This window comes from Spodoptera frugiperda, chromosome 14, assembly GCF_023101765.2.
Source record: "Spodoptera frugiperda isolate SF20-4 chromosome 14, AGI-APGP_CSIRO_Sfru_2.0, whole genome shotgun sequence".
Taxonomy (NCBI): Eukaryota; Metazoa; Arthropoda; class Insecta; order Lepidoptera; family Noctuidae; genus Spodoptera; species Spodoptera frugiperda.
The window spans coordinates 9,854,969-9,881,515 of record NC_064225.1 but is presented as its reverse complement, the minus strand read 5'-3'; the positions used below and the strand labels follow the sequence as shown (position 1 = coordinate 9,881,515).

General features: G+C 38.9%; 1 protein-coding gene across 5 annotated transcripts in view; it reads right to left on the bottom strand.

Moving 5' to 3' along the window:
• LOC118279390 (uncharacterized) overlaps positions 1-26,547 on the bottom strand; it is a 201,908-nt gene that overhangs the window by 151,701 nt on the left and 23,660 nt on the right. Inside the window, exons 3-7 of one of the 5 annotated variants that reach the window (XM_050698322.1) lie at positions 24,506-24,643; positions 11,933-12,112; positions 5,797-5,967; positions 4,891-4,997; positions 4,270-4,394 (exon numbers count right to left, since the gene is read on the bottom strand). In XM_050698322.1, the coding sequence (XP_050554279.1) occupies positions 4,270-4,394; positions 4,891-4,997; positions 5,797-5,967; positions 11,933-12,112; positions 24,506-24,643 (721 nt within the window). Of the gene's footprint in view, positions 1-4,269; positions 4,395-4,890; positions 4,998-5,796; positions 5,968-11,932; positions 12,113-23,521; positions 23,605-23,890; positions 23,974-24,136; positions 24,220-24,382; positions 24,466-24,505; positions 24,644-26,547 lie in introns of those variants that run through there. The other 4 variants (XM_050698325.1, XM_050698326.1, XM_050698323.1 and 1 more) reach the window with 4 other exon arrangements.

Here is a 26,547-nt window from a genome sequence, read left to right as displayed (position 1 = left end):
ACATAAACTCTAGCAGACGGAGGGTAAATATAGGCTGGTGTTTGGAGTGCTCCGAAGTCACTGGTAGATTGGTGGTGATATTTTAGCTGTATGTTTTGAACTAGCTACTTCCGAGCGATTTCACCTGCTACACTGTTCCTTTTTGTCTTAGCGTGATGTGTGTTGTGTGAGCCTACCTCGATAAATACACTGTCCAAAACCAAAAGAATTATGCAAATGGGACCAGTCGTTCCGAAGATTAGTGAACAGCTAAGCTGTGAAACTATGTGACCGTTTCTACTGATGCTAAACTATGTAGCTGTACGACGAAGATGCGCAGTATGCGATGTACCGATAGTTGGGAAGCCCTTTACAGCACACATCAGTCTACAGCACGCAGTTTCCATATAAAAACACAGCTTAGCTGAGTCCGTTTCCACAAAAGCTATTCCCAACATCCATAGCACATCTCTGGCATCCTTAGCCTGGTTCCAGTTCTTACCTACCAATTTCAAGAAAAATATTCTCACATCTGAGGTATTTTCACCTACTAATTTCAAGAAAAACATTCTTAAATTTTTTCTATAAGAAGATATTCATGAAACAGTCATGAATATCATTTCTGATGTCCAATGGTAAGATAATTTACAAAGTACACGAGAGATAACAGGTATTGCTGTCTCTTTGAGTGAACTGTGAACAATGAGAGGTGCCCCCCCCCCCTTCCTACCGGCAGAGAGTGAAGTATCTCATTATATTTGTGAAGTCAGTGTCGCCCGTTAACACAATCACATCATTAGGCGTGGCAAAGGAAAGTCACAGCAATAGTAGAATTTTGTTGTAGTTATTGTTGTAGTAGGTAAACAACAGAGAGTGAGGGAAAATGGAAGGTGAAAAAATGCAAGAATTTTAAGGATATTTTGTGTAGAAAAATTAAAGGAAAAATGTTTCAGGAATTTCTCTGAAGTTTATGTGCAGCTATTTTGAAAAAAAAACTGATTTTCTGCTGGACTTCCCTCAGAAACTTAGTTACGACATATTACATTTTATCAAATGTTTTAGATGTAATTTCATAGTGTTTTCAGTGGGTAATGGGCCGGTTCGACCGGAGTGATACGCTTTCGTTATGTGACTGAGGTTGCCGGAAGCCCAATTAGAGGCCCTCCCCAATCTCCCAATCCCCGATTTCCCAACAACCCTTAACTCCCAAACCCCGAAAAGGCCGGCAACGCACTTGTAACGTCCCTGTTGTTTCAGGTGTTCATGGACTGAGGCGATTGCTTACCATCAAATTATCCATCTACTCGTTTACCGGCTTATACCATAAAAAAATGTAGGACAGTTAACACCTAGGTTTTGCAATAGTATATCACTTTAATACAATGGGCTTGTAACTGTTACTGAACTGATGTAATATTGAGTTTAAACTTCACTATGGAACTAAAAGAAATATAGTAAAACTTTAATATAACAAACTAGAGGAACTCCAAGCCAAACCGTCCACGCCACGTGTTACCGGCTCTTGACATCTTACTAATATAAAACTTTGGAAAAATAACGACTTTTCTAAACTGGCAAGTTGGCGCGACGACTTTTTAATTACTTTCAGCTGAAAATGATAGATGGCGCTAGTATCGGTTACATTACAGGCTACACTTCCAGGAATTGTTTTGATGAAGGCTATGGAAGTTAATTCTTTGGCTTTGATCATCGATGGAAAAATCAAGTTTTTAATTAATGAAATTCCATAAAAATATCACAATTATTCACGTCCACGACCGTATAAAATATCACAATTATTACGTCTACCAAAGGAGGTTAAGGGTGCTTTTCTAATTATCAGAGAATCATATTAATTGGCACACATAGTTTAGCACTGGTAGAAACAGAAGCATAGCTTAGCTAAGCTATGTTTTTTTACATTGCATGCTGATAACTTCCCTGCTATCAATATATCGCATACTCGAGCTACGCATCTTCCTCACATAACTACATAGCTTAGTATCAATGGAAAAGATCACATAGTTTCACAGCTTAGCATAGCTACATAGCACATCTCTGGTTGGAAAAGCACCCTAAAGCACAAGCATGAGAAAGCGTTCAATACTTGAGTCCTAGATGAAAATACTAAAAAAAGTTATTTCTAAGGAACAACGATTTCAAACAATGAATACTATATTTATGTTAAAAGTAAAACTTTTTGAGCAATGGCCTCTAAAAGCATAAGTTTTGAACATTTTCTTTATTTATGTAGACATTAAGAATATTCTACAGGACAATATTTTAGGAAGAACTTTCCACTTCCATGTCCATAATCAATGCTAATCTGTAGACTACTAATTAAGAAAGGATGGATGAAAGCAGATTTACGAAAGAAATATCCAAGGCAGATATGGTTGGGCTTGTCATCGGTAGAGGGCATCCATAGATGGACATATAGCGGCCAGATTGACGATATATTAAAGAAAGACCAAATTAAAAATACCTTTAACCGACGAGCATGCATGAAAAGACGATTGCTGATGAAGCGAAAGAAGTGTGTAAGATTCATAGCAATTGGAATTCCATAGTCTCTGTCTACCGCCACGACAGAAAGGTTCTGTATGTATGTCCTAAAGTACACTTGTTGATTTACTCATTTCATATTATACATTATTATGATAAGTACCCAACGATGAAACAACAAATGTAATCATCAGAAACTAATGGATCCCCCCGGAACTGCTCACAATAGCGTGTTCCAGCTAGATTAGAAGCAGACCCTGTAGCATAGCTAGTGAGCTACACAAATAGACGGATCGATTTATTTGTACCAACAAACTATTTATAGAGCCTGTGTTCTGTTCCTGGGAGACTAGGTTTGGGTACACAGTGAATGCCTTATAGATGAAAGGGGTAAGTAGCGGTATTTTCTCCTGATGTTGTAAACTCGTTTGTACGATGAATAATCTATTGGCAAATAATTATCCTGCACAGTTGTTCAAACCTTTAGAATTTATTGTTAAGAATGTCAAAATTGAGCATATAATACGTTATTATGCCACGTTCGTTAAAAACAGAATCTTTTGCTGCCCCAGAAATTGTATTTATCTCTCGTTGTGAAGTTTTTTTTGCCCGTACGTTGCCTAACACTAGGATTTACGGTAACAAAATGAATAAATGATCTGAATTCTTAATCTCTGGATCGGCCGGTAGCCTCTTATGACACCCGTAGAAATATACCATCTATATACCATCCATCGTATACTAAGAAGTATGACTTTGGATGGCTTATTCGAGCCGACTAATCAGAGTGCCGAACGCGCTCTTGTTTCGGTTACTTTAAACGTAAAGCAAACTCGTACTAAGCACTTCGAGTTCTGTCTTCACCACACGAGGAACCCCATACAGTAGATACTCCCAATCAACATCTCTATAAAAACACTTTCTAATAAAGTTCCTAATCACCCATCCTGCGCTGATATTGTCAGGCCTTCACCCCAAGTTAACGAGCCGTGCCGGGATCATGTGTAAGCAGCGATCACCAATGACCGTGGCCATGTTTGATGTCGTATCATACGGTGATTGATCCACACTGCCTTGGGCCTTAAACCTAGTCGACGTTGGTGTTTTTATGTCGCAGATATTATGAGATAGGACGTTATTAGCAGTTGGGAGTGAGCTAATGTACGAACGTGTGTCACCATGTTTTTATACGCACTTTGTAACAACCAGTTTTTGCCCGTTATGTTAAAATTGTCGTGTGATGCAATATCAATAACCCGTGACAAGTCATTGCAAACCATAAGGCCGCAGACTTATAATTAGGCCAACTTATAGACACCTATAACACTAGAGGCGGTACAATTGCATTGTCAGTCTTTTGAGGAGTTAGAAATTTGAGCATTGTTAGGGATTTGGGTATTGAGGGATAATTGGAGGATAATTGGGCCTAACCTCACTAACACGACGAAATACAACACAAGCGTTGTTTCACGTAGGTTTTCTCTGAGGCCGTGGTCTCGGTGAAGTCTATTCCGGTCGAGCCGGCTAATTCGTGCCGAAGCATGGTCCTCCCACACTTTGTGCCTACTTAACCAACGATTTTGAATTTTATTTTCAGTATTGCATAAATTATAGCAGGTGGCAAGTTATCGTTTGGGAAAGCCTTTGTCTACTAGTATATGTTTTCCGACTAATGATGATGATGATAATGAATTGTAATAACATGTTAACACCTTCTTTACGCATGGGTACAGGGGTAGAAAAATCCCAGAAAATGACAGACAAATAAATACACAATCGACATACCTTGTTCACAAACGTATCCGGCGACGGTGATGCCGAGTCCCAGCGCCGAGTCCTTGCTGAGCTCCACGTCGTAGCTGAGCGTCTCCGGCTCGCCCGTGCCGCGCACTGCCATGTCCAGGGGCAGCCTGGCGGATGGACAGCATATTCAGTATGAAGGAAGGTTGTGGTTGAGGTGAAGGATAGTTTTGTAGGGAGTTAGTTAGAGGGTGGTTTTAGGATGGTTAATGTTGAATACCATAGCAAATGCCTGTTTTTACTCGAATGCGTAAGTGCACAAAATATCCTTTTATATTATGATTCCTTTTGTATTTACTTAATACAAGTTAATAGTAAAACTTTTCTCAAAAGTTATTTGAAATCGGCACAACTACTTTACATCTTTCTTCAAAAGTACCGCACAGGATCTGTGCTTCAGTAAAAAACAAATAAATTTGATAATCCTTAATCCTCGAAAATGATGATGAATTGAGATAAAAATATTTCGAGACTGCTGACACCAAAAAGTGATATAAAATCAACACTGAAATGAAATAAATTTATGTTCTGTAAATAGGCTACAACAAAAGAGAACTTTTACACGTCACTTTTAATCATAGTTAACATATTAATAAGACTCTTTACCTGAGTGGTGGTGGTTGCGGCTGCGGCGGAGGCTGCACGATGGCGGGGGGTCGAGGAGACGGAGCCAGCGCGCCTCGAGGCACCACCGCCACTATAGACGCCACCGGCTATACAAACACAACAGTCAAAGTCAAACACTCTAGAACTTACTGCAGACGCAATAAAGGATAACAATAGCAAATAACACCATTTACACGTAACACTAATCTCCAGCCATATTTACATTGTATTATTATACCCACAGAAGCTAATCTAAGTGTGGAAGAGCCATACTCCGGCACGAATAGAAGTGATACTACGGCCTCACAGAAAACCTACGTGAAACATGGCTTATGTTGCGTTTCGTACCCCTCTTCCTAATCATCCCAAACATCGATTACCCAACAATCCTTAAAACTCCCAAAAGGCCGGCAACGCACTTGTTGGTGTTTGGGGTGTCCATAGGCGGCGGCGATTGCTTATCATCAGCTTATGATATGTCAGTTCGTTTACCGGCTTATATCATAAAAATGATGTACTCGTCAATAAACGACGTCGTGGAAAAAGATATTTACATTCCCTAAGCTCTACGTTAGGTTTTTTCCTCAAGGAAGCATTTAAAGAAAACGTACGAACGGGCAATTTAAACTTGCGAAATTCCTTTCGTAGCTCCGTAAGCTAACCACATCAGATAGCGCATATTATTATATTAACGTCCTTATAAACATTTTTAGTTTAAAATTATACAGAGTGAATTGTAGGAAAGTTATTATTTAAGCAGAAATCTTTATAAACGGCAATCAAGTCCTGAGTGAATGAAAGGTTACTTATGGTGAGATTTGATCTATCGTAGACCGCATCATTGCTTACCATGGCTTAGTAATTAAACGCTGACCAATAAAATAATAATAAATCATCTCCACTCACCCGATGATGCAGCCGCTCCTCAATGATGGTGGGAGGCGGCGAGGGCGGCGACGTGTCCTCGCAGAGGGCGCCGAACCCATCGTGGCCGGCCTCCGACAGTCGCCGCTCCAGCTCTATCGGGTCTGCTAGCAGGCGAGATGGTACTACCGGCGCTGGTGGAGCTCCTAAAGGCTGGAGGAGATAAGGGTGATTAGTACAAAAAGTTTTACAAGGACATTTTAATCTACTAGTTTCGAGTCATAGAGGGACTCTACACCCCTCAATAGGATCGTGATTTTTAGTTAATGTAGTATATCTTACTATAGTTTTTTTTAACAAGCCTGCCACGGCCTCCCATACCGCTGTAACTCCTGTAAGCCAGGATCTACAGTAGATACAACCATGAAAACACCGGAACATTGAAGTCCGGTGCGTCTCAGGGACATGAATGACTGTCTTGGATCCCGCAACGAAATAAATCAGAAGATATTATTAGAGGAGAAGAAAAGAAAACGATAGTTTCCACTTCCCTCGGTGAATTTAATACAGGAGACAGAATGACTTAAGCCTAAAGACACAAAGAGACTGCACAACTGGGAGAAGCCCAGTCGAAAAGCACTACGGAAATTTGACTTAAAACTAAGTGAGTCCTACGTGTGACGATAGTTATTATAAAAGTTGGTAAACATTTTTTATTAATTGTTAACTACCAAACGTCTATTTATACTTTTAAATTATAATAATAGATATTTCAATAAATTACATGCCAATTATCATTTCAGTATCCGTCTATGTCCAAAGCAGAAAACCCAGAATATACTCCTTTAATCAAGTCTTTGAATAACACAATCCAACCATGAATAACATTATAACACAAACAAATCTGCGCCTGACATTACAATCCGCCATTTTAAATACACACAATTGCTTTCATTTCAAACGCAGAACTTGGAAGTGTCTATGAAACCTGTCTCACGCAATTACGCCACATCCGGCGGAAGTGACGGTCCCAAGACGGATGTCGTACTAATAGCCGCCGTGCTCTCAATTATGAACATCTTCCCTCTGAGGGATCTGAGGACAGGAGTGACGAGACCTCTTCAGTTTAAATGTTTTGTAATTAGATGGCGTTTTGGGAGGTTTGGACATTTTTTGGTGATGTCTAGGTCATTTTTGGGTTGTGAAGGTAACTTTTTTAGGGTTCCGTGGCCAAATGGCAAAAAACGGAACCCTTATAAATTCGTCATGTCTGTCTGTCTGTCCGTCCGTATTTTTATATTTAATGGTTCGACGTTTGGCCGCTATCTCACCTGCTGGTAAGTAATGATGCGGCCTATGATGTTGCAGGTCTGCCCATAAGCAACCTATTTACTCGGCATTTGAAGACACCCAGGTTATACTTTCAGGTAACTTTAGTGCTTTTGTGTTTCTACCAAAGACTAGATACAACTATATAAAATTTTACAGTGATCTCAATTTTAATCTGTTAGCAGTATCAGTGAGGGTGACTTATCGCTAAATGTCGGTGAAATTACTGAGCATTTTGAAGTTAAATACTTAGGTAATTTAGCTTAGTCTGATAGCCGTACCTAAACAGACAGAACAGACCCCAAATTCCCACTTTTGTGTGAATAAAAAAGTATATTTTAAGTATAAATAAACTGGAGACAGAGTATGTTTGTAGCCAATGAAAGAAAAACGATTAAAACCGTCAAACCCCGTAACTACAAGAAAACAAACGAGCATTTAAATCACTTCACCCAACCCCCAAAAAACATTTGACATCAGAAAGAACAAACCAAACCAAGAAACAAACAGAAAACACATTAAACAAATACATATATCAGAAAGAAATCTGTTCGGAAACTGAATAACTCGGGAACAAGGAAAGTGGTCCAATAAAATATGATACACTCAAATGGATTGGCTATGTACGAGTAGGAGCAAACGTTTTGTCTTAGGCTCAGGGCACAACGGCGGAGGCGCGGCGACGATACTGAGAATAAATCAATGTAAAATAAACCTTAACTCCAATGGCATACGGATGAAAATGGCATGTCAAAGATGTGCGTCGTCTAGCTTCGTTGGCAAAGGATTTTATCACCAATCAAGTCATTTTGAATCTTATTTCAATGAGTTTAAATTCATGTTACTTTATTTCCATACCACGGCATGACAGGACAGCAAAGAATTAAGGAATTATGATTGCTAAGCTAGTTGAAATAAGGTTGTTAATAAAATTATGCAGCGGTGATGGCAGAGTGGCTGGGCTGTCAGCAGAATACCGTGGGATGCCGGCAGTGAGCACCAGCTCTTATAGTGGAAGTATGGAATTACAACGGGGACTCGTTTATGGTTTAGAAGTCCTTGGGTGATCTTCACCATATTTTTGGGGATAAGTAAAAATAGAAGGTAGCTAAACGTCACAAGCGCGTATGCCGATTAGAATTTTATTGTTTTTGTTTGACTGCAGTGTAGAGATTTCTTATGGGGGTATTTTATGGGGCGGAAAATCAGCCAATGATTTCTCCCGTTTGGGTGAGACGAGAGTGAGTGTTTTGGCCTAGAGCCGAAGTAAACCCGTTAGGTAGTCCGCAGCTCCGGATCAGGCATCAGCCTTAGCAGACCACCACAGATAAGGCCCAGTCTATCTGTGGTGGTCTGCTGGTTCTTTGCGGCGCGTGCCGAACGTGCCGCTCTTATTGGGGCTAGTTTTGAAAATTCTTAGTATTTATAGCACGGAGTTTTGATTTGTATTGCGGCTCACCCATATTGATAGAACATGGGATTCTCACGATAGTACGCACATATATTTAAAGCCAATTTTTAAAACAAATGTAGTATTTCTATACGAGTGCAGATTGAATTGAAACATCGTAGGCGGATTCCCGGCATATTTTTACACACAACTTGATAACAAATCGAAATTATCAAACTGTGATAGATGTGTTTTTAAATATTGTACAAATAAACGTATTGTGTGAAGACAGGCAGCTGCTAGCAGGAGTGACGTCACAGCATCTTTATAACTTTACTACCCATGTATTCTGTTTGGATAGAAATTATAAATATGATTTTAGTAGCAAGATTAGTTTGGTTTATAAATAAAACGATTCATTGCTTAATGCAATCGTTAAATTTACTTTTTGTAAATACTGGATGGGATTTTATGTGTGGAATTAAACTTGACATTTCAATAAAATGATATATTAGTATGCAGCCGGTCTTCGAGGAAGGTGGAACGGCCAATGTTCAACAGTGATCAGTTGCCACGAAACTTTCGGTTGACAAATAGCCTTTTCAAAGTTTCATTTTCATTAGCCATGGAACTCCAAAATAGAATATTTAGCCACACTGTATCTGCTGTCAGGCAGTCATTATTTTTTTATGGTATAAGCCGGTAAACGAGCAGACGGATCACCGGATGGTAAGCACTCGCCGCCCATGAATACTCGAAACACTTGGTTGGGAGTTAGGAATTTAAGGGTTATTGGGGAATCAGGATTGGGAAAATTGGGGAGGAGGGTAATTGGGCCTCCGGTAATATTACTCACACAATAAAACACAACGCAAACGTTGTTTCACGTTGGTTTTCTGTGAGGCCGTGGTATCACTCCGCTTGAGCCGGCCCATTCGTGCCGAAGCATGGCTCTCCCACACTTAAAACTATAAACATCAATGGCAGCCGTAGTGGGCTCTGACAGTATAGGAGTCCGTTGTGAGTTGTGTCATCGGCGGTTGCCACTGCCAATGACGTTGGTAAATAGCCGAATGCGTGTAAGAGGTTTCTGGCTCGTATGGAGTTTCTTGCTCGTTCTTCTCCATTCGAAGCTACACTTTGGAACGAGCACCTAGCTTCTCTTACAGACAGACTGACGGACAATTAAATTTGACGTTTCAAAAGTGGCTAATTTAGGATTAATTGAAATAAATGCTTTGACTTTGACTTTGAGGTCTTACCATATATTCACACTTTCCGTACTAAAAACTCGTAGCCCTAAACCACTTTAAATGGTAAAAGGTAACCTAAGCTCGCGAGTTGCACCTGCCGCTATTTAAATCGTCACTTAGCGCCGACCCAGTTGTTTTAATTGGAGCTTGCAGTTTCTTACGCTTTTGTGCAAGGCGCGCCAATTAGTGCGGAAGGCGTGGTGTAGTTGCTTTAAACACTGATGTATGACTTAAGAAGGAATGTGTGAACGTATTGATGAATTGGGCTGTTTCTTAGGTTAAAATTAATTATTTTGACTTTTCACACATAACATATGATATGTTATGTGTGAAAAATCAATATAATCGTCACGCCTTTAATCCCCGAAGGGGTTGGCAGAGGTGCACATTATGGCACGTAATCCCACTGTGTACACCCTATTGGTGGTGAGCCTATTGCCATATACCGGACACATTTCCAGACTCCGTGCTACTACTGAGAAATTTTCGAAAAACCGAAAAAAGCCCAGTAATACTTAGCCCGACCCGGGAATCGAACCCGAAATCCCTTGGCCGGCAGTCGCACTTGCAACCACTCGACCAACGAGGGAGTGTGACTTTTCAATGCAATATAATGTCCCAAAATAATCCTACTTTCATTCATTAATATGACGATATAAGTAGGTACTTAACGTTTTAATATTTCTAATTTTTTTGAGAAATAAGTACCTATGCTATTTGACGCAAAAATTCTATGACGTTATAAGTTGCGATCTCCTACAAAATTTATAGAAAAGTACTTAACGTTTTTGACATTTCGATTAAAGTATTGAATTTGACTAGTAGGAAATTACCGTATTATTAGTTTAGTTATTAGTTTAGTTTAGTTTAGTGGTCCTGGTGGACATTTGTGAGATATCATTTTTCATTCATAATTGCCAAACTTTTCTCGTTTTAATACAATAAAAATTTTATTCATTTTCCACCAAATTATTTATTTTATTTAGTTTTAAAAAACAAAGTTCTTGTTGAAATACCCTGTATTATGTTTGATTGTAGTTCGTGGTTTGATGTGGTAGAAACTGTGATTGCTTGGTTAGTAGTGTGTTTGGCAGTTTGATTGTGTGTGTTTCAACTGTAGTAATTGTGTTATTATTATCAACTAGCTTTCTGTCTGTGGCGTCGCCCGGGTGAAATTAAATCTTTTTTAGATTGAACAGAAATGTCGAGTTTTAGGACTTATAATGATTGTATCTTATTATCTATGTGATGTATTTCAACTGTAGTAATTATGTTATTAAGATCAACTAGCTTTCTGTCTGTGGCGTCGCCCGGGTGAAATTAAATCTTTTTTAGATTGAACAGAAATGTCGAGTTTTAAATATACGATGATTGTTTCCTATTATCTATGTGGCGATACAGAAGATTTGAATGGTAGAAAATCCAAACGTTCAACTATTGGGCAGCAGTCGACCAGGTATAATATCATCACCTGGTTGAAGGAAGCTCCCTTTTCCTGACTTAGGGAACACCAACCCTGTATTAATTATTATATTTTTCGGTATTAAATTATATTTTGCTGTACTCATATTTATAAACAGCATTCTGCGACACAAGACAGGCCGATTGTCGCGATGCTTCTCAAATAGTTACGTGAATAAGCCAAAAACGTCATCATCATCATCATCAGCCTGTTCTCGTCCACTGCTGGACATAGGCCTCTCCAATGGCACGCCACTGAGCTCGATCTTCAGCTCTACGCATCCAACTACTACCAGCCACCTTGCGGATATCGTCACTCCACCTAGCTGGAGGGCGCCCTACACTACGCTTGCCTAAACGCGGTCTCCACTCTAGAACACGTTTACCAAAAATACCAACGATACAAAAAACATAATAATAGGGTATTATCCTACTAGTCAAATTCAATACTTTTATCGAAATGTCAAAAACGTTACTTTTCTATGAATGTATGACATTGCAAATTATGACGACTTAATTTTTTTGCGTCAAATACCATACTTATTACGCAAAAAATAGCAAGAAAAATTAAATAAATAAGTATATCGTCAAATGAATGAATGAAAATACGATTATTTTGGGATATTTTATTATATTGAAATATTAAAATAATTTCTTTTTGACCTAGGAAACTACCCAATTAATTTAGTATGTCTCACTAAAGTAATAATTTTAATCAATTCTTATATTAAATTTAACTAGTCACCTGTATATTCTGCCGTGTGTCGGGTATAGGCACGCCACTGGCCGCGGCCGGGCGCGCTACCAGCAGCCGCACGCATGCGCCGCACTGCCGCAGCACCGCCGCCGCCTGCCGCGCGCACATCCCCACCACTGACACCGCGCCGATGCGTAGGAGCATGTCGCCGCTGCGGAGTCGGCCGTCCTGGTGAGAGAGAGAGAGTGGTTGAATAGAGATTGTAGAAGTAAGAGAACATAGGAAGAAGAGTAAATAGAAATTAAACATTTAAATACAAAAAAAATAACAACGGATTAGAGTTACGGGGGGGGGGGAACTGAGAGTTAGTCCCATAGCTACAAACTCAAATATTTATAACAATAAGTTTATGTGGTTGTGGTCAAACGAGCGAAAGATACGACTAATGGAAAACAATCAGCGACGCCCATGGACACTCGCAACACCAGAGGTGGTACAAATACATTACCGACCTTTTTATTTATTTTTGAAACGTAGCACCGCTCTAGGATTTTCTCCTGTGTCGTGGGTGCGTTTACAAACATACAATTTCACGTACACATGACACCCAGACCCGAAACAACAATTTGTGGATCACACAAAGTCGGGAAGCGAACTCGCTACACGTTCCGCGACTGCCGCTTGCCCAGCCATCGCGTCAACCGCTACGGACTACCTAGCGGGTTTACTGGGGCTCTGGCTCGAACAGCAAGAATAGGAACGGGGCGGTTTTTAGTCAGTAAGAGTCTGACGCTCCCTCTTACCTCACCCAAGGCGGGAGAAGTCATTGGATGATTTTCCCCGCTTAAAAAAACCGTGCAGTCAATGTGGCGCAGTTTCGCAAGTACTAGTCTACATAAAACATCATATTTTTGAGAGAACACCACATCAAATGCTAACTCTGGTTATGTTTACTCAAACATACATACGTAAACACCTACAAACACGAATAAATATAAAATCTCTCGTGTCGTGGGTGTGTGCAAACAGATTACGGAACAAACGTGTGCAGATTATTCAAATATTATGATCCGCGGGGAATTTGTAAACAATAACATAGGTGCTTCGGACTTTAAATATGATTTTTTAGGAAGAATATCATCCAGTGACTTTTCCCGCCTTGGATGAGGCGAAAGGGAGTGTTAGACTCTTACTGACTAAAAACCACCCCGTTCCTACTCCTGCTTTTTGAGCCCCGGTAAAGCCGCAGCTCCGGGACTAGAGACCCCATATTAATGAGGCCACGGACTTGACAAACAAACTAATGAAAGTAAAGATCTATGAAGGAAGTATCATAACTCATAAGACAAAACTTGACCAGAAAAATACATCTACAACAATCCTACTCAAATAAGAAAAATAATTATGAAGATGCCAGCACATCAAGCTACCCATAACTGCCAACTTCTTTAATAGATTTTCAACCATAATATAAAGTAGTGGAGTTGAAAATACACTGGCATAGTATACGATCCCGTAATGATTGACAAACTGGCTAGTTTAAGGACAATAGACTGACAACGTAGTTCCCTATTTAAACATATTTTGGACCCAAAATGCCTGGCTTTAGGTAAAGACACGAAGCACATCAACTTACACAAATCTGTCAATTTTCTTCAATGAATTCTCGACTCTATTACAAAGCACCTAAAGTTCAAAATCTAAAGCTATGTGATGAATAGGTTGACCTGCTGTGGTCTGTCCCTACTCCAGTTTTCCAATATACCGATGTCCAATGAAGTATCCTTGTATAAAGGAGCCATTGTTTACAGAAATCTGTCGCAAGGACCATTATATGTTAGGTAAATAATAATAAGGCATCCTTACTAAAAACCATTTTGAAATAGGAAATGTTGTATGAGAATGCTCAACCTCTTTGTTACTTACGTTTGGGTAGAAAACTCTTTGGTAAAATTGAATGTACTGGCCACTATGAGATTTAAAAAAAGGTTTGTTAATGTAATTTGAATTTAGAATGTTGTTATTTTGTTAACATTAGCATTTTGTTAATTATCATTTTTAAAACGTTTAACGTTTAATTGCGATTGATTTCATTTTAAAATAATCACAATCTTTTCAGTTTTTTTTTTTTTTAAGTTAAAGTATCATCTACCACTCTACATCACCCAAATGCCTAGCTGATAGAAAATGTCTAAGTACGGCATTAAGGTAAGCATCCACAGGCCCGCATCATATGCATCGCACGCAACGGATTTTAGTTTGTCTTGTATAGAAACTCATACAAATGCGTCCACTGATCCGCATCGTACCGACCGTATCATCAGCAATGCCTACATACGATGCGTACTGATACCTTTGACGCTTACCTTTTACCTAACTAAATAAATATATAAATAAGTCACAATATCGATACAAGCATGCCACTTAAATACATATGTTAGACAGTGTATCATAATGGGGCCTACATATTAATAAACAAGCCGTACCCGTGCGCAGACAAGCTGCTGTAATACATTTAACGTAGAGTACACCACTCATGTACTAAGTAAGTGATACACTTAGAATATTGTATGTATAATTAGATACTCGTATGTATAACAGATTCAATAATATGTGCTTCATATATTTAGAACAAACTTTTTTAAGGGGGTAAATCATTGGATGATTTTATCTTGGTGAGGTAAGAGGGAGTGTCAGATTCTTACTGACTAAAAACCACCTCGTTCCTACTTTTGCTTTTCTAGTGAGAGCCCTGGTAAATTCGCTAGGTAGTCCGCAGCTCCGAATCAGGCATTAGCCCTACTGGGCCCCATCTGTGGGGGTCTGCCGGCTCTTTGAAATATTTGGGACAAACTTGGGCTTTTTAAACGATGGTGAGGAATAAGTAGTTTAGAGATAAACTTCCTTTCTCACTAACATTCACATTCATAATATTAATAAGATCACCCATTGCGCGGCTTCTATTAACCATACCGTGATGTATTATAGTCCATAGGCTTCTTTAATAAACGCACCATGCAAAACAAAAATAATAACTCAAATCGGACCAGTAGTTTTGGGTATTAGCGTATTCAAACAAACATGCAAAAAACCTCTTTAACTTTGTATATTAGTATAGATAACATAACAGACAAAACGCTAATGTAACATTTAATTCATACACCACTAAATACCCATTCAACAACAACCTTATAACACCTCAGTCTTCCACGCGATCAACCCAATACAACTTCTATTGTGTAAAACTTTAGAATCAATTTCCCTCACACGGGTAATTAGTTCGCCGCGGCTTTAGTTGTGAATTGATGTGAACTTACACCGGCGTTCGTTATACATTGCCTGTACATAGTTTATATGATCGCACCGCTTTACAAGCTTACTGTAGTGGTTAGGTCAAATGCGGTAACTATTGTGCCTCGTAGGAATATTATAGTAAAAACTGTATTGAATTAATTGACCTGAAACACAGGTTTTTAGCCTGAAACACAGGTTTTTAAATTAAACCTAGATCGGGCGGTCCACTATCAAATAATGCATTTCCAAATTACTGTTTTATACTGTTATTAATATTTTAGTTCTAGTATATTTTAGCACTGTAACTGTATCATTATTGTAATAGGAAACATTGTTTCTGTTGGAGTAACGTTAAACATTTTTTGTAAACATTATTTTTGAATAAATTTTATTATTTATTATTATATATATATAATTATGGTAATTTAATCATGATTTGTATTATGTATTTTTTTGGAAATTATTGGGTATTGATGTGTTGCGTCACACGTAGAATATTGAGTTCTGACAGAAATTGTGTTTTTTTTTCTAAAATAAAAATAGCCCAGTTACTCCTTAGTACATCAGCTACGCTACCGACCAATAAAAGTTCCGTCAAAATCGGTACAGCCATATCAGAGATTAGCCGGAACAGACAGACAGACCGACAATTCGCAACTAAAATATGTCAAAATTAAACCTCCTTGAATCTAGTAAATACATATAAATAGCATTCAAAATAAGTTATCATAATCTAAAAGTAATAATTGAATCACCCACAAACACCACATCAATAAAATCCAATCCTAATGACATAACCACAGTAATCTCCTAAAACTTCAATCGCACACAGATTGGCAATATACCAGCACGTCAACCTACCACAATCTGTACACTTTTTATCATTGTATTTTCAACTTAATACCAAATGAAAATAAAGTTTAAAATCCCATAAAGAATTGTGTAGATTGAAGTGCTGGCAGCTACTACCCAGTGGTTGCAACGCCTGACCCAGATATCATTCCTTTAACGACCCCCCCCCCCTCACATTAAGTGCAAGATAAAATATATTCCCCTCTCCGATCGTTCCTTAGACCATCATTCGGATTTACACTTGGTACATAAAAACGATTTTAAAAAGCGAGTAAATGGAACTTGGATTTAGTCTCGAAGGGTTCCGTGCCATCCTATCCTGGTAATCCTACTGAAGGGATCGAGATGAATAAATTGAGATGTTTGGAACAGGAGTAGATTATGGTCTGAAACAATACATAGGGGCCACTTTTTAACCGACTTCTTATCCCATGGGTACGCAGGCGAAGCCGCTGGCAGTAGGTAATACATACATATTATTATAAAGTGAATGTTTGTGAGGATGTATCGATGTTAGTTACTCTTTCACTCAAAAAATACTAAATAAATATGATTGAATTTTAGTACAGAGGTGGTTGATAGTCTGAATTACACATAGATTATACATAGACTACTTTTTATTATTTGTGCTTTGACTTTGTTTTTATTGTAGAAACAACTGAAAACCACCATCTGTGAAAATACCAACTATCTAGTTATCACAATTCATTAGATATATCCAGATGACAGACATTTGGTCAAAACAGTCTTAGTAATAGTCCCATTTTTACCCTTCATATACGGAACCCTGAAAAAGAGACAGATAGATTTCTCTCCACCTATATGTATATGCAGGAAAGAGACGTAATGATGTTTATAAAGACCGTTAAACAGGACATTAAGTACTCCTAACGTTATGGGTTTAACAGGCGGTGATAAAGTGTTTCTTTTTTTTTAATCCGCTCTTGATGTTGTGCAAAGGGAAGTGAATGAGCTGTATTTGGTCGCGGCGGAATTTGAGAGCGATTTTCATTTGATCAGTGACTTATTAATGATTTTCCTCATTCAATACTTGGGGATATTGGTTTTAGAATGAAGAGTTGTTTTTGGTGTATCTAGCAATGGATATATCTTCTCTATTATATGAGACTAGTAACTTAACTGTGTGAGAGCCATTTTTCGCCACGACTGGGCTGGCTCGACCAGAGTAATACCACGCCCTCACAGACAACCGATGTGAAACAACGCTTGCGTTGTGTTTCGTTGTGTGAGTGAGAAGGAATTACCCAATCCCCGATTTCCCAGCAACGTATAGCGGGTTTGATTCCCGTTCGGAGCAACTTATGTGATCCACAAATTGTTGTTTTAGTTTTGGGTGTCATATGTATGTGAACTTGTATATTTTTAAACGCACCTACGATACAGGAAAAAACCCTAGTGTGGTGCAACATTTTGTTTAAAGATAGATAGAAAAGATAAAAGCAAATAATAAAACTTATTTTGTCTTAAAATGGTGATACATCAATTCATTAATAACATCCACATACTAGTCCCCAAACATCCATTCCCGTACACACGAGCAAGAAACTCCATAGTTATGAAATTGCCCCCAAACACAAAGTTCCCTCAAACTTCGGCAAACTCCGGAGTTACGGTCACATTTGCAGTTTCGTAGATACAAACACTTTGGGTATAATTCTCCGTATACTATATATCTTCAAATAAAGCTATATTATGTTTGTCTATTTGTTTGCAATAAACTTAAAAACTACTAAATAGATTTTCATGTGGTTTTCGTCAATGAATAGAGTAATCAATTCTTAAGAAAGGTTTATTGGTCATTTGTGTAAATTAAAGATTTTTAAGAAAACTAATACATGAAGCTTTATTAACACATTGAACGCCGTGGTGGTCACCGATGACCGACGTTAGCGGAGGATTTGTCTTCAACAGTTTTCTATTAGCAGTCAAAGACTTAAAGCAATAGAAACCAAAATATTTTTTCTTGTGTTTAATTTAATTTAAAGACAAATGCTCAGAACTACACCATATAAGAAAGCAATTTGGACATCGATTCAAAATTCCACACACACACAAAGTTCTGGGCAAATTCCTGTACACACAAAGTCGTGGGCAGAAGCTAGTCTTACCGTAATATCTCCCAAATGTTATGTAAATACAGAGCCCAAGTTTGTGGTGAAACTACAGTGTTGTAGTAGTTACCCTGTATTGGAACATCTCGATGTAACTACACGGAGCTCTGGTAGTTTGCGGCCCATTAACTGATTACGTTATCGGGAGATGCTGTATAGACATGATGAAGATTATTGATTGGTAATAATGTAGATGTAACCTATGTATAGCCTTATACCCTTGGTCGAGTAGTTCCAATAGAGTTTGGGTACTGTTCTATTGTGGAGTAAAACAGGCTTTGGAGACTTAATTATTATGATCTAAATGTTTGACGAGGAACTCGACTATTTCAAGCCATGGCTTTGAAGACACCCAGGTTATACTCATCAGGAAACAGACTCCGGCAAAAAAATTCACTCCCTATATAGCAGTTTGCACAAGGAAGCTTGAAGCGAAGCGCTTCGTGCGAGTGGGTGGGATGTCTACCATGAAGCAGTGGCGCTTAGCCAATTTATTGCTTTCGATTGCTGTCTATTTTTTCGTTTTACATTGTTTTTGAGCATGAAATCTGATTTTTTACCCATCAGATTTTGTTGGTGAAGACCACGTACAAAATGCTTGTTGTGTTATGAGTCCTATATGATAGGGGGTGAACCCAATGCCAATCACCAGACTCCATTCCAAACACTAAGATATTACAGAGCATTTCTCAAAACCTGAAAATCCCAAAAGTCCTTTACCCGACCACTTGACTTTATGCAACCTGGAAACTGAATCCGTGAGAACCCTAGTTCTTTCCATCGAATTTTCATCTACAGTATTATACTATCAAACTTACTTAAGATAGTTTTTTGCTTGTACAAAGATAACTAGATTTATTTCCAACTCATTTGCTACTGATCGTTCAGATTTTACCACTCTCCCTTAGATCGAGTTTCCCTTGAGCTGACTCACTCCAGTATTAGGAAGCTGAAGGCTAAATTCAATAAACTAACATTCGGGCCGATCAAGTATTTCGAAGAAATGTAATAAAGTGTAATAGATATTGGCTTCTATCTAGGGTAAAGGCGGCAAACCAGTATACGAATCTCGTGATGGTAAGCAATCAGCACCACTTGGACATAATCATCAAGAGGAGAGGGGGCACCCAATTTTTGACAGTTATATCATGAGTGTTACCTAGGTAATTCTGAAAAATCGAGAAGCTAAATTCAGGCATTGTCTTCCTCAAAAAGGTCTGAAATACATAACATTACTTTATTTTATTTTATTTATTTAACTTCATCACAAATACAGTGAATGGCGGACTTAATGCCTTAAGGCATTCTCTAACAGTCAACCATACTTTACGACGAATGGGCCGGCTCGACTAGAGTGATATCACGGCCTCACAAAAATCGACGTGAAATAACGCTTGCGTTGTGTAAGTGAGGTTACCGGAAGCCTTATTACCCCTATTCACAATCTTTGCTATTCCCGAATTCAACAACCTTAAATTTCTTACCCCCAAAAGACCGGAATCCACACTTGTAACGCCTTTGGTGTTTCGGGTGTCCATAGGCGGCAGTGATTGCTTACCATCAGGTGATCCGTCTGCTTGTTTACCGGCTTATAGCATAAAAATGGTATTTGAAATATCTATTCCTGACCCAGAAAACTAAACCAAAAAACAATTTAGCAATCGTATTAGCGATCACTCATAAAGAAAATCAGGAATAAAACACTATGCCCCAAAAATCATGTCCCAGTTTCCGAAAGTTAGCAAAGTAACCCATACTTCATGGAACTTGGTCCAGCCTCGTGATGGACGGGAATAGTATCTGTTGTTTAAGCTGAGATGTCTGGCAGTAAGCCAGGCCAACACTACATTGGGGAATAGAATAACTTGAGAATAGTACCAAGGGAAAGAAAAGAGATTTTGAGTGGATAAAGTAATATTTATTCTGTGGTAGAATGCTTCTTGGCAGACTTGGGATTTTTACTGGTGACACTACAATAGGTATACATATTGTTACTATTGTCACCATCCCTATTCTTGTCATGGGTATCGTTAAATGAAAGCAGACTAAGAGACATACTTGACAGAGACCAGGCACCACTCTCTGATAAACTTAAACTACATTATGCAGAAAATAAAACTAAAAATACAAGAGATAGAGGAAAGGTTAATAAAATAGCTAAAGATAAACCCAATTTCAAAATGAAATTCCACGAAATTCAAAGACCTAACAAAGGAAAATTTCACAGAAATCACAACTAAAGCGAATGGAACGACACACAGAATTCGAAGCTCAAACATTTTCAACCGAAATCAGCGCAAAAATTGTGATTTTTTGAATATGCACGCTGCATGAGGCGCTTTGTCGGCATTAACATTTTAATCTGGAATGTTCTACAGAGCGGAACTTTTGTTCGTAGACTATAATATAGAAATAAAAATATATGTCATTATCATAACGATAAAAAAAGTAATACATGTGTCAATTTTGAAAGCCTTATCGACCCTACGATTATATCAGATGATATCAGTTTTCAAACGGCGTTGTTTTCGATGATTGGACTGAAATATTACTAAATCGTAGCGTTTGTAATGGATAATGGTATGGCTTTTTCTATAGATATAAATCGTATGATCGGAGAAAACAAAACAATGTTTTTTATGACTATAAAAGTTGAAATAGCTAAAGCACCCAACGCCCTATACAGGATATAATCAGACATCACCCTTGATTCTTCGATGCCACCACAAATATTTCATAAAAATATTTATTTTTTGTTTTTTACGGGCCAACACGACTTTATATTTAAGTTACTTCATGAATAATATTTTGGATATTACAAGCTATCTAGTTCAAGCAAAACTAACCTATAACCATCATGGAACAAGAAACAAAATGCAATAACCCAAAAAACACAGCAATTCATCTTGTATTTCAATTCCATGCCAATTTCGCGGTTACTTTATTCAATTTTCCAAGTACAGTCGAAAAATTCCAGTATTTCGTATAAAACTGATAAAAATGCAGTGCGCCGCATTAAAATGCAGGCGACGCGACGTTTGGCTGACGCGATTACCATATTAATCTGGAATACTCCGTGGAGGGGAGTGGGGGGTGAAAATATTCAGTAGTTCCATCGCGATCGCCTCGTGTTTTACTGTTGTCAGCTCAAATGGCAGCCACTGTAGCTTTAAATCAGCTGACTTTAGGCTGGGAATATTAATTATGTGCTCACAGCTCTGTGAGATTAACTAGTTGGTGTATTTTTTCTGATGATATTGTTAAAGACACTAAAATACGTTATCGGCAGTTTTCATTGTTATTGTTTTTTTTTTCTCATAATCTATGGGAAAATTCTTATTTATTTTATTATCATCTTACTGATTTTTAATCTATACATATAATAAAATCGTAGAAAAGTGCTGTCTGTACATTGAAAATAAAAATAAAAAAAATAGCAGGGGTTATTGTTATGTCGATGTCGAACCCAAAAATGTAATTAACTTTTTTTTTGTCTGTTTGTCTGTTTGTCTGTTTGTCTGTTTGTCTGTTCGTCTGTGCGCGCTAATCTCAGAAACGGCTGATCCGAGTTGGATGCGGTTTTCACGAATATATTGTGGGATGCTTAAATTTACATTTAGTGTTTGTTTCATGTCAATCGGTTCATAAATAAAAAAGTTATGTCAAATTAAAGAATCACGTCGAACATTCTATGATACCATTAATCTCCGCAACTATTTGACGGATTTGGTTGAAATTTGGTACAGATATAGTTTAGAACCTTAGAAAGGACATAGATATATTTTTATTTCAAAAATCAAAAAATAAAAATAAGAAATAAATTATTATTTATAAATAATTCTATGTCGATCGTTACACGACTTCGGTTCATGTTATTGTTTTAATTCATCGAAAAAAAGTAAATAAATAGTAAAAAGGTATGAAAAAAATAATATCAATATAATAAAACATTTAGTACAAAGAAAATGCTCTAACGGAGTATAGATAATTCTATGTCGATCGTTACACGACTTCGATTCATGTTATTGTTTTAATTCATCGAAAAAAGTAAATAAATAGTAAAAAGGTATGAAAAAAATAATATCAATATAATAAAACATTTAGTACAAAGAAAATGCTCTAACGGAGTATAGATAATTCTATGTCGATCGTTACACGACTTCGGTTCATGTTATTGTTTTAATTCATCGAAAAAAAGTAAATAAATAGTAAAAAGGTATGAAAAAAATAATATCAATATAATTAAACTTTTAGTACAAAGAAAATGCCCGAACGGAGTATAAATAAATAATCCAAGTTGTCTTTATCCTCGATAGATGGCGTTGGGATCGAAATAGATCGCGCTATGGTTTCGTTACATTCATTTGGTTGGGTATCGGCCGAGCGCTTCGGTACTATCGTAAAATGTATTATCAGTCGTATGATTATTTGTCTGTAGTGGTCCTGCTGTTTCGTATATTCTAAATTGGTTTCGTTGTATTTGTCAATTAATAAGTTTATTTGTTGGGTTTTCCTGGTTTTTTGGTTAAACTATTTAACGTAGGTTTAGTTTGATATCGATTATTAGTAGTTACTGTAGTTAGTTTTTTTAGTAAGTCTAATTTATAAATTAATTAGATTAGTCGTTTCTTAAGTCGTTTCTTTTAAATTATTTAGTTTAAGCTTGGTTATTATAGCATAGAGGATAGGTTGTAATATAGTTTCTTTTTTAATTGTTATAAATTCGTAATTCGTAGCTTTCTTTAGTTTTAAGTTAGTTTAAGTCAGTTTTTAAACTATTTTTTCAATTCCCTAAGTGAGTATACATCTATTAAATTCAAACGCAGAGCTCATTATGTTGATTTTTGAAGAGTTCCCTGGAATATCTTCCACATCTCATTTTTGAAGAGATCTCGCGAGATCGGGAACTATGTGGTTAAAACCAAAAATTTGCCGGAAGTCACTATTCCACGCGAACGAAGTCGCGGGCAAAAGCTATCTTAAATAATAAGGAATAAAGAGTTTAAAAGTAAAGGCACCATAGGGAATACAATAACGTCGAAGTACTATAAACAAACATAAAACCGATTTGGGATTATACGTTGTTGTCGTCTTAAAAGGGGTCTTTTAAGAAACACAAATTCATTAAGAATCACTCTCTACGAATCTACCCAACATCGATAGTTACATCTTCCCTTTACACCTCAAAGAATTTCCACAAGGAACGTCCCTCCATTACCTTCATTAAAACTATTATTGTTGTGCACTCACCCTGTTAGCGACGCATCCTCGATAGTTCCCTTTACAATAAAAAGAATTTCCACAATGAACGTTCCTCCGTTATCTTCTTTAATACATTCTTTAATTGTCTTGCACTCACCCTGTCAGCGACGCCGCCGGGCAGCACGCTCTTGACGACGACGCCGGAGGAGCGGCCGCCCACGATGCCGAACGCCAGCCCCGACCCATTACCGTCATTAACACCATACTCCTGTGCACTCACCCTGTCAGCGACTCCACCGGGCAGCACGCTCTTGACGACGACGCCGGAGGAGCGGCCGCCCACGATGCCGAACGCCAGCCCCGACCCATTACCTTCATTAATATTATATTGTTGTGCACTCACCCTGTCAGCGACTCCGCCGGGCAGCACGCTCTTGACGACCACGCCGGAGGAGCGGCCGCCCACGATGCCGAACGCCAGCCCCGACCCATTACCGTCATTAACATTATACTCTTGTGCACTCACCCTGTCAGCGACGCCGCCCGGCAGCACGCTCTTGACGACGACGCCGGAGGAGCGGCCGCCCACGATGCCGAACGCCAGCCCCGACCCATTACCGTCATTAACACCATACTCCTGTGCACTCACCCTGTCAGCGACTCCACCGGGCAGCACGCTCTTGACGACGACGCCGGAGGAGCGGCCGCCCACGATGCCGAACGCCAGCCCCGACCCATTACCGTCATTAACACCATACTCCTGTGCACTCACCCTGTCAGCGACCCCGCCAGGCAGCACGCTCTTGACAACCACGCCGGAGGAGCGGCCGCCCACGATGCCGAACGCCAGCCCCGACCCATTACCTTCATTAATATTATATTGTTGTGCACTCACCCTGTCAGCGACTCCGCCGGGCTGCACGCTCTTGACGACGACGCCGGAGGAGCGGCCGCCCACGATGCCGAACGCCAGCCCCGACCCATTACCTTCATTAAAACTATATTCCTGTGCACTCACCCTGTCAGCGACGCCGCCGGGCAACACGCTCTTGACGACGACGCCGGAGGAGCGGCCGCCCACGATGCCGAACGCCAGCCCCGACCCATTACCTTCATTAAAACTATACTCTTGCTTACTCACCCTGTCAGCGACGCCGCCGGGCAGCACGCTCTTGACGACGACGCCGGAGGAGCGGCCGCCCACGATGCCGAACGCCAGCCCCGACCCATCGTTCACCAGCTCTACCACCTCCACCTGAGCCCATTCGCCAAACACCTGCTGTGGAAGCAATATGGACGTTAGTGTGATCATAATTAGGTGTACTCTTGTTTCTTTTTAACTAAGAAGATGTATATTCTGGGCATGTGTTCTACTATAATATATATTATTGTAACGTTCGTTAGACATACTAAATTAATTATTATGATCGGCTTACTCACTTTACTTTTTTACTACAGTAGCAGCGCGACAATCGCGCAATCCGCGTCGTGTGTCGCGGAATGCTGCTCATGAATATGAGCCTCTTGCATGGCTTGAAACTAGTCGAGTTCCTCGTCAAATATTTACGTGAGTAAGCCGATCATAATAATTAATGTGTTCTACTAGCTCTATGTCAGTATGGTAGGACAGCACATCTTCTATTCTGAGCAGTAGGTTACTTGCTTTGGCTACTTCCACTTTGAGATCCTGACCGGACCTGGCTTGACTGGTCTGACCTGACCGATTCAACAACAACCCTTAAATTCCTTGCCTTTTGGGGTATGGAATTTAACGGTTGTTGGATAATCAGGGATAGGGAAGATTGAGAAAAAAGGTAATTAGGCTCCAGTAACCTTACTCACACAGCGAAACACAACGCAAGCATTGTTTCACGTCTTTTTTCTGTGAGACCGTGGTATCACTCCGGTCGAGCCGGCCCATTCGTGCCGAAGCATGGCTCTCCCACACTCAATGTAGTTTCAAAGACTTCATCTAAGCAACATCCTTTGGTATTCCATTTAAATGTGTATATTTCCCAAACACATTGCGAGCTATTGTATTATGAATAGAATCACAAGCTGCAGCAATATTTGCCTGGCAGCTTGTGGTCTCCGGGGAAATAACTACTCCTTGCATGGCTGCCCGAGTGGATACACATTATACACCTTACTGCTGCTCATTGCTTTTGTATTGGCTTTTATTATTTAAAGCTTATCTTCGAGATTAGATTTGGTTTAAAATTTTTCGTTTTCTATTATTTAGTTAATTTTCTTTTCAGGCTTTGTTCATTATGTACCCGTGTTACCATTTTGAGTAGCCATTACTTATTTAGTTATATGCAGTTGTAGGTTTAATTTGATCAGCTTTGTAATTAAGTATTCAATTTCCGGGTCGGGCAAATTATTACTGGGCTTTGTTTCGGATTTTCGAAAATGTATCATTAGTATCCCGGAGTCTGGAATTGTGGCCGGGAAATATACCTATTATAATAGCAATAGGCTCACTTCCCTATTACATACATTTGTACAATGGCATTACGTGCCGTAATGTGCATCTCTGCCAACCCCTTCGAAGATAAAAGGTGTGACGATACGAGGAAATTAAATTAAGTATAACCAGACTTCTCTTTGAAGTCTAATCATCAACTCCCTACTAATAGATACATAATAAGTTTCCAAACCGATTTAGAACCAAACTCTACTACTTATAATCTATGCTACTTGTAATAAAAACGTCAAATTTTAATCTCTTCGACATATCCAATGCACCCACACAGCTACACACAGCTACTTATGACTTTGACATCATCCAGCATCTTCGAACCACTTGATCTTTTTCCAGAAGAAATTGGGTCAAGGTGTCTAAGGCGTCCTCAATAGTAGGCGTGACGTCACCGAATATCGGCGCCGCATGACTTTATTAGAGACAATTAATTTAATCTACTTTCATACATACATACATAGATATAGGTATAGGTAAATGAAGTCACGCTTCAGTTTCGTGGAAACTGGAAACTGCTAAACTGGATGGGAGAGCCATGCTTAGGCACGAATGGGCCGGCTCGACCGAAGTGATAACACGGCCTCACAGAAAACCGACGTGAAACAACGCATGCGTAGTGTTTCGTTGTATAAGTGAGGTTACCGGAGGCACAATTAACCCTTCTTTTCACAATCCTCGATTAACCAACAACCCTGAAATTC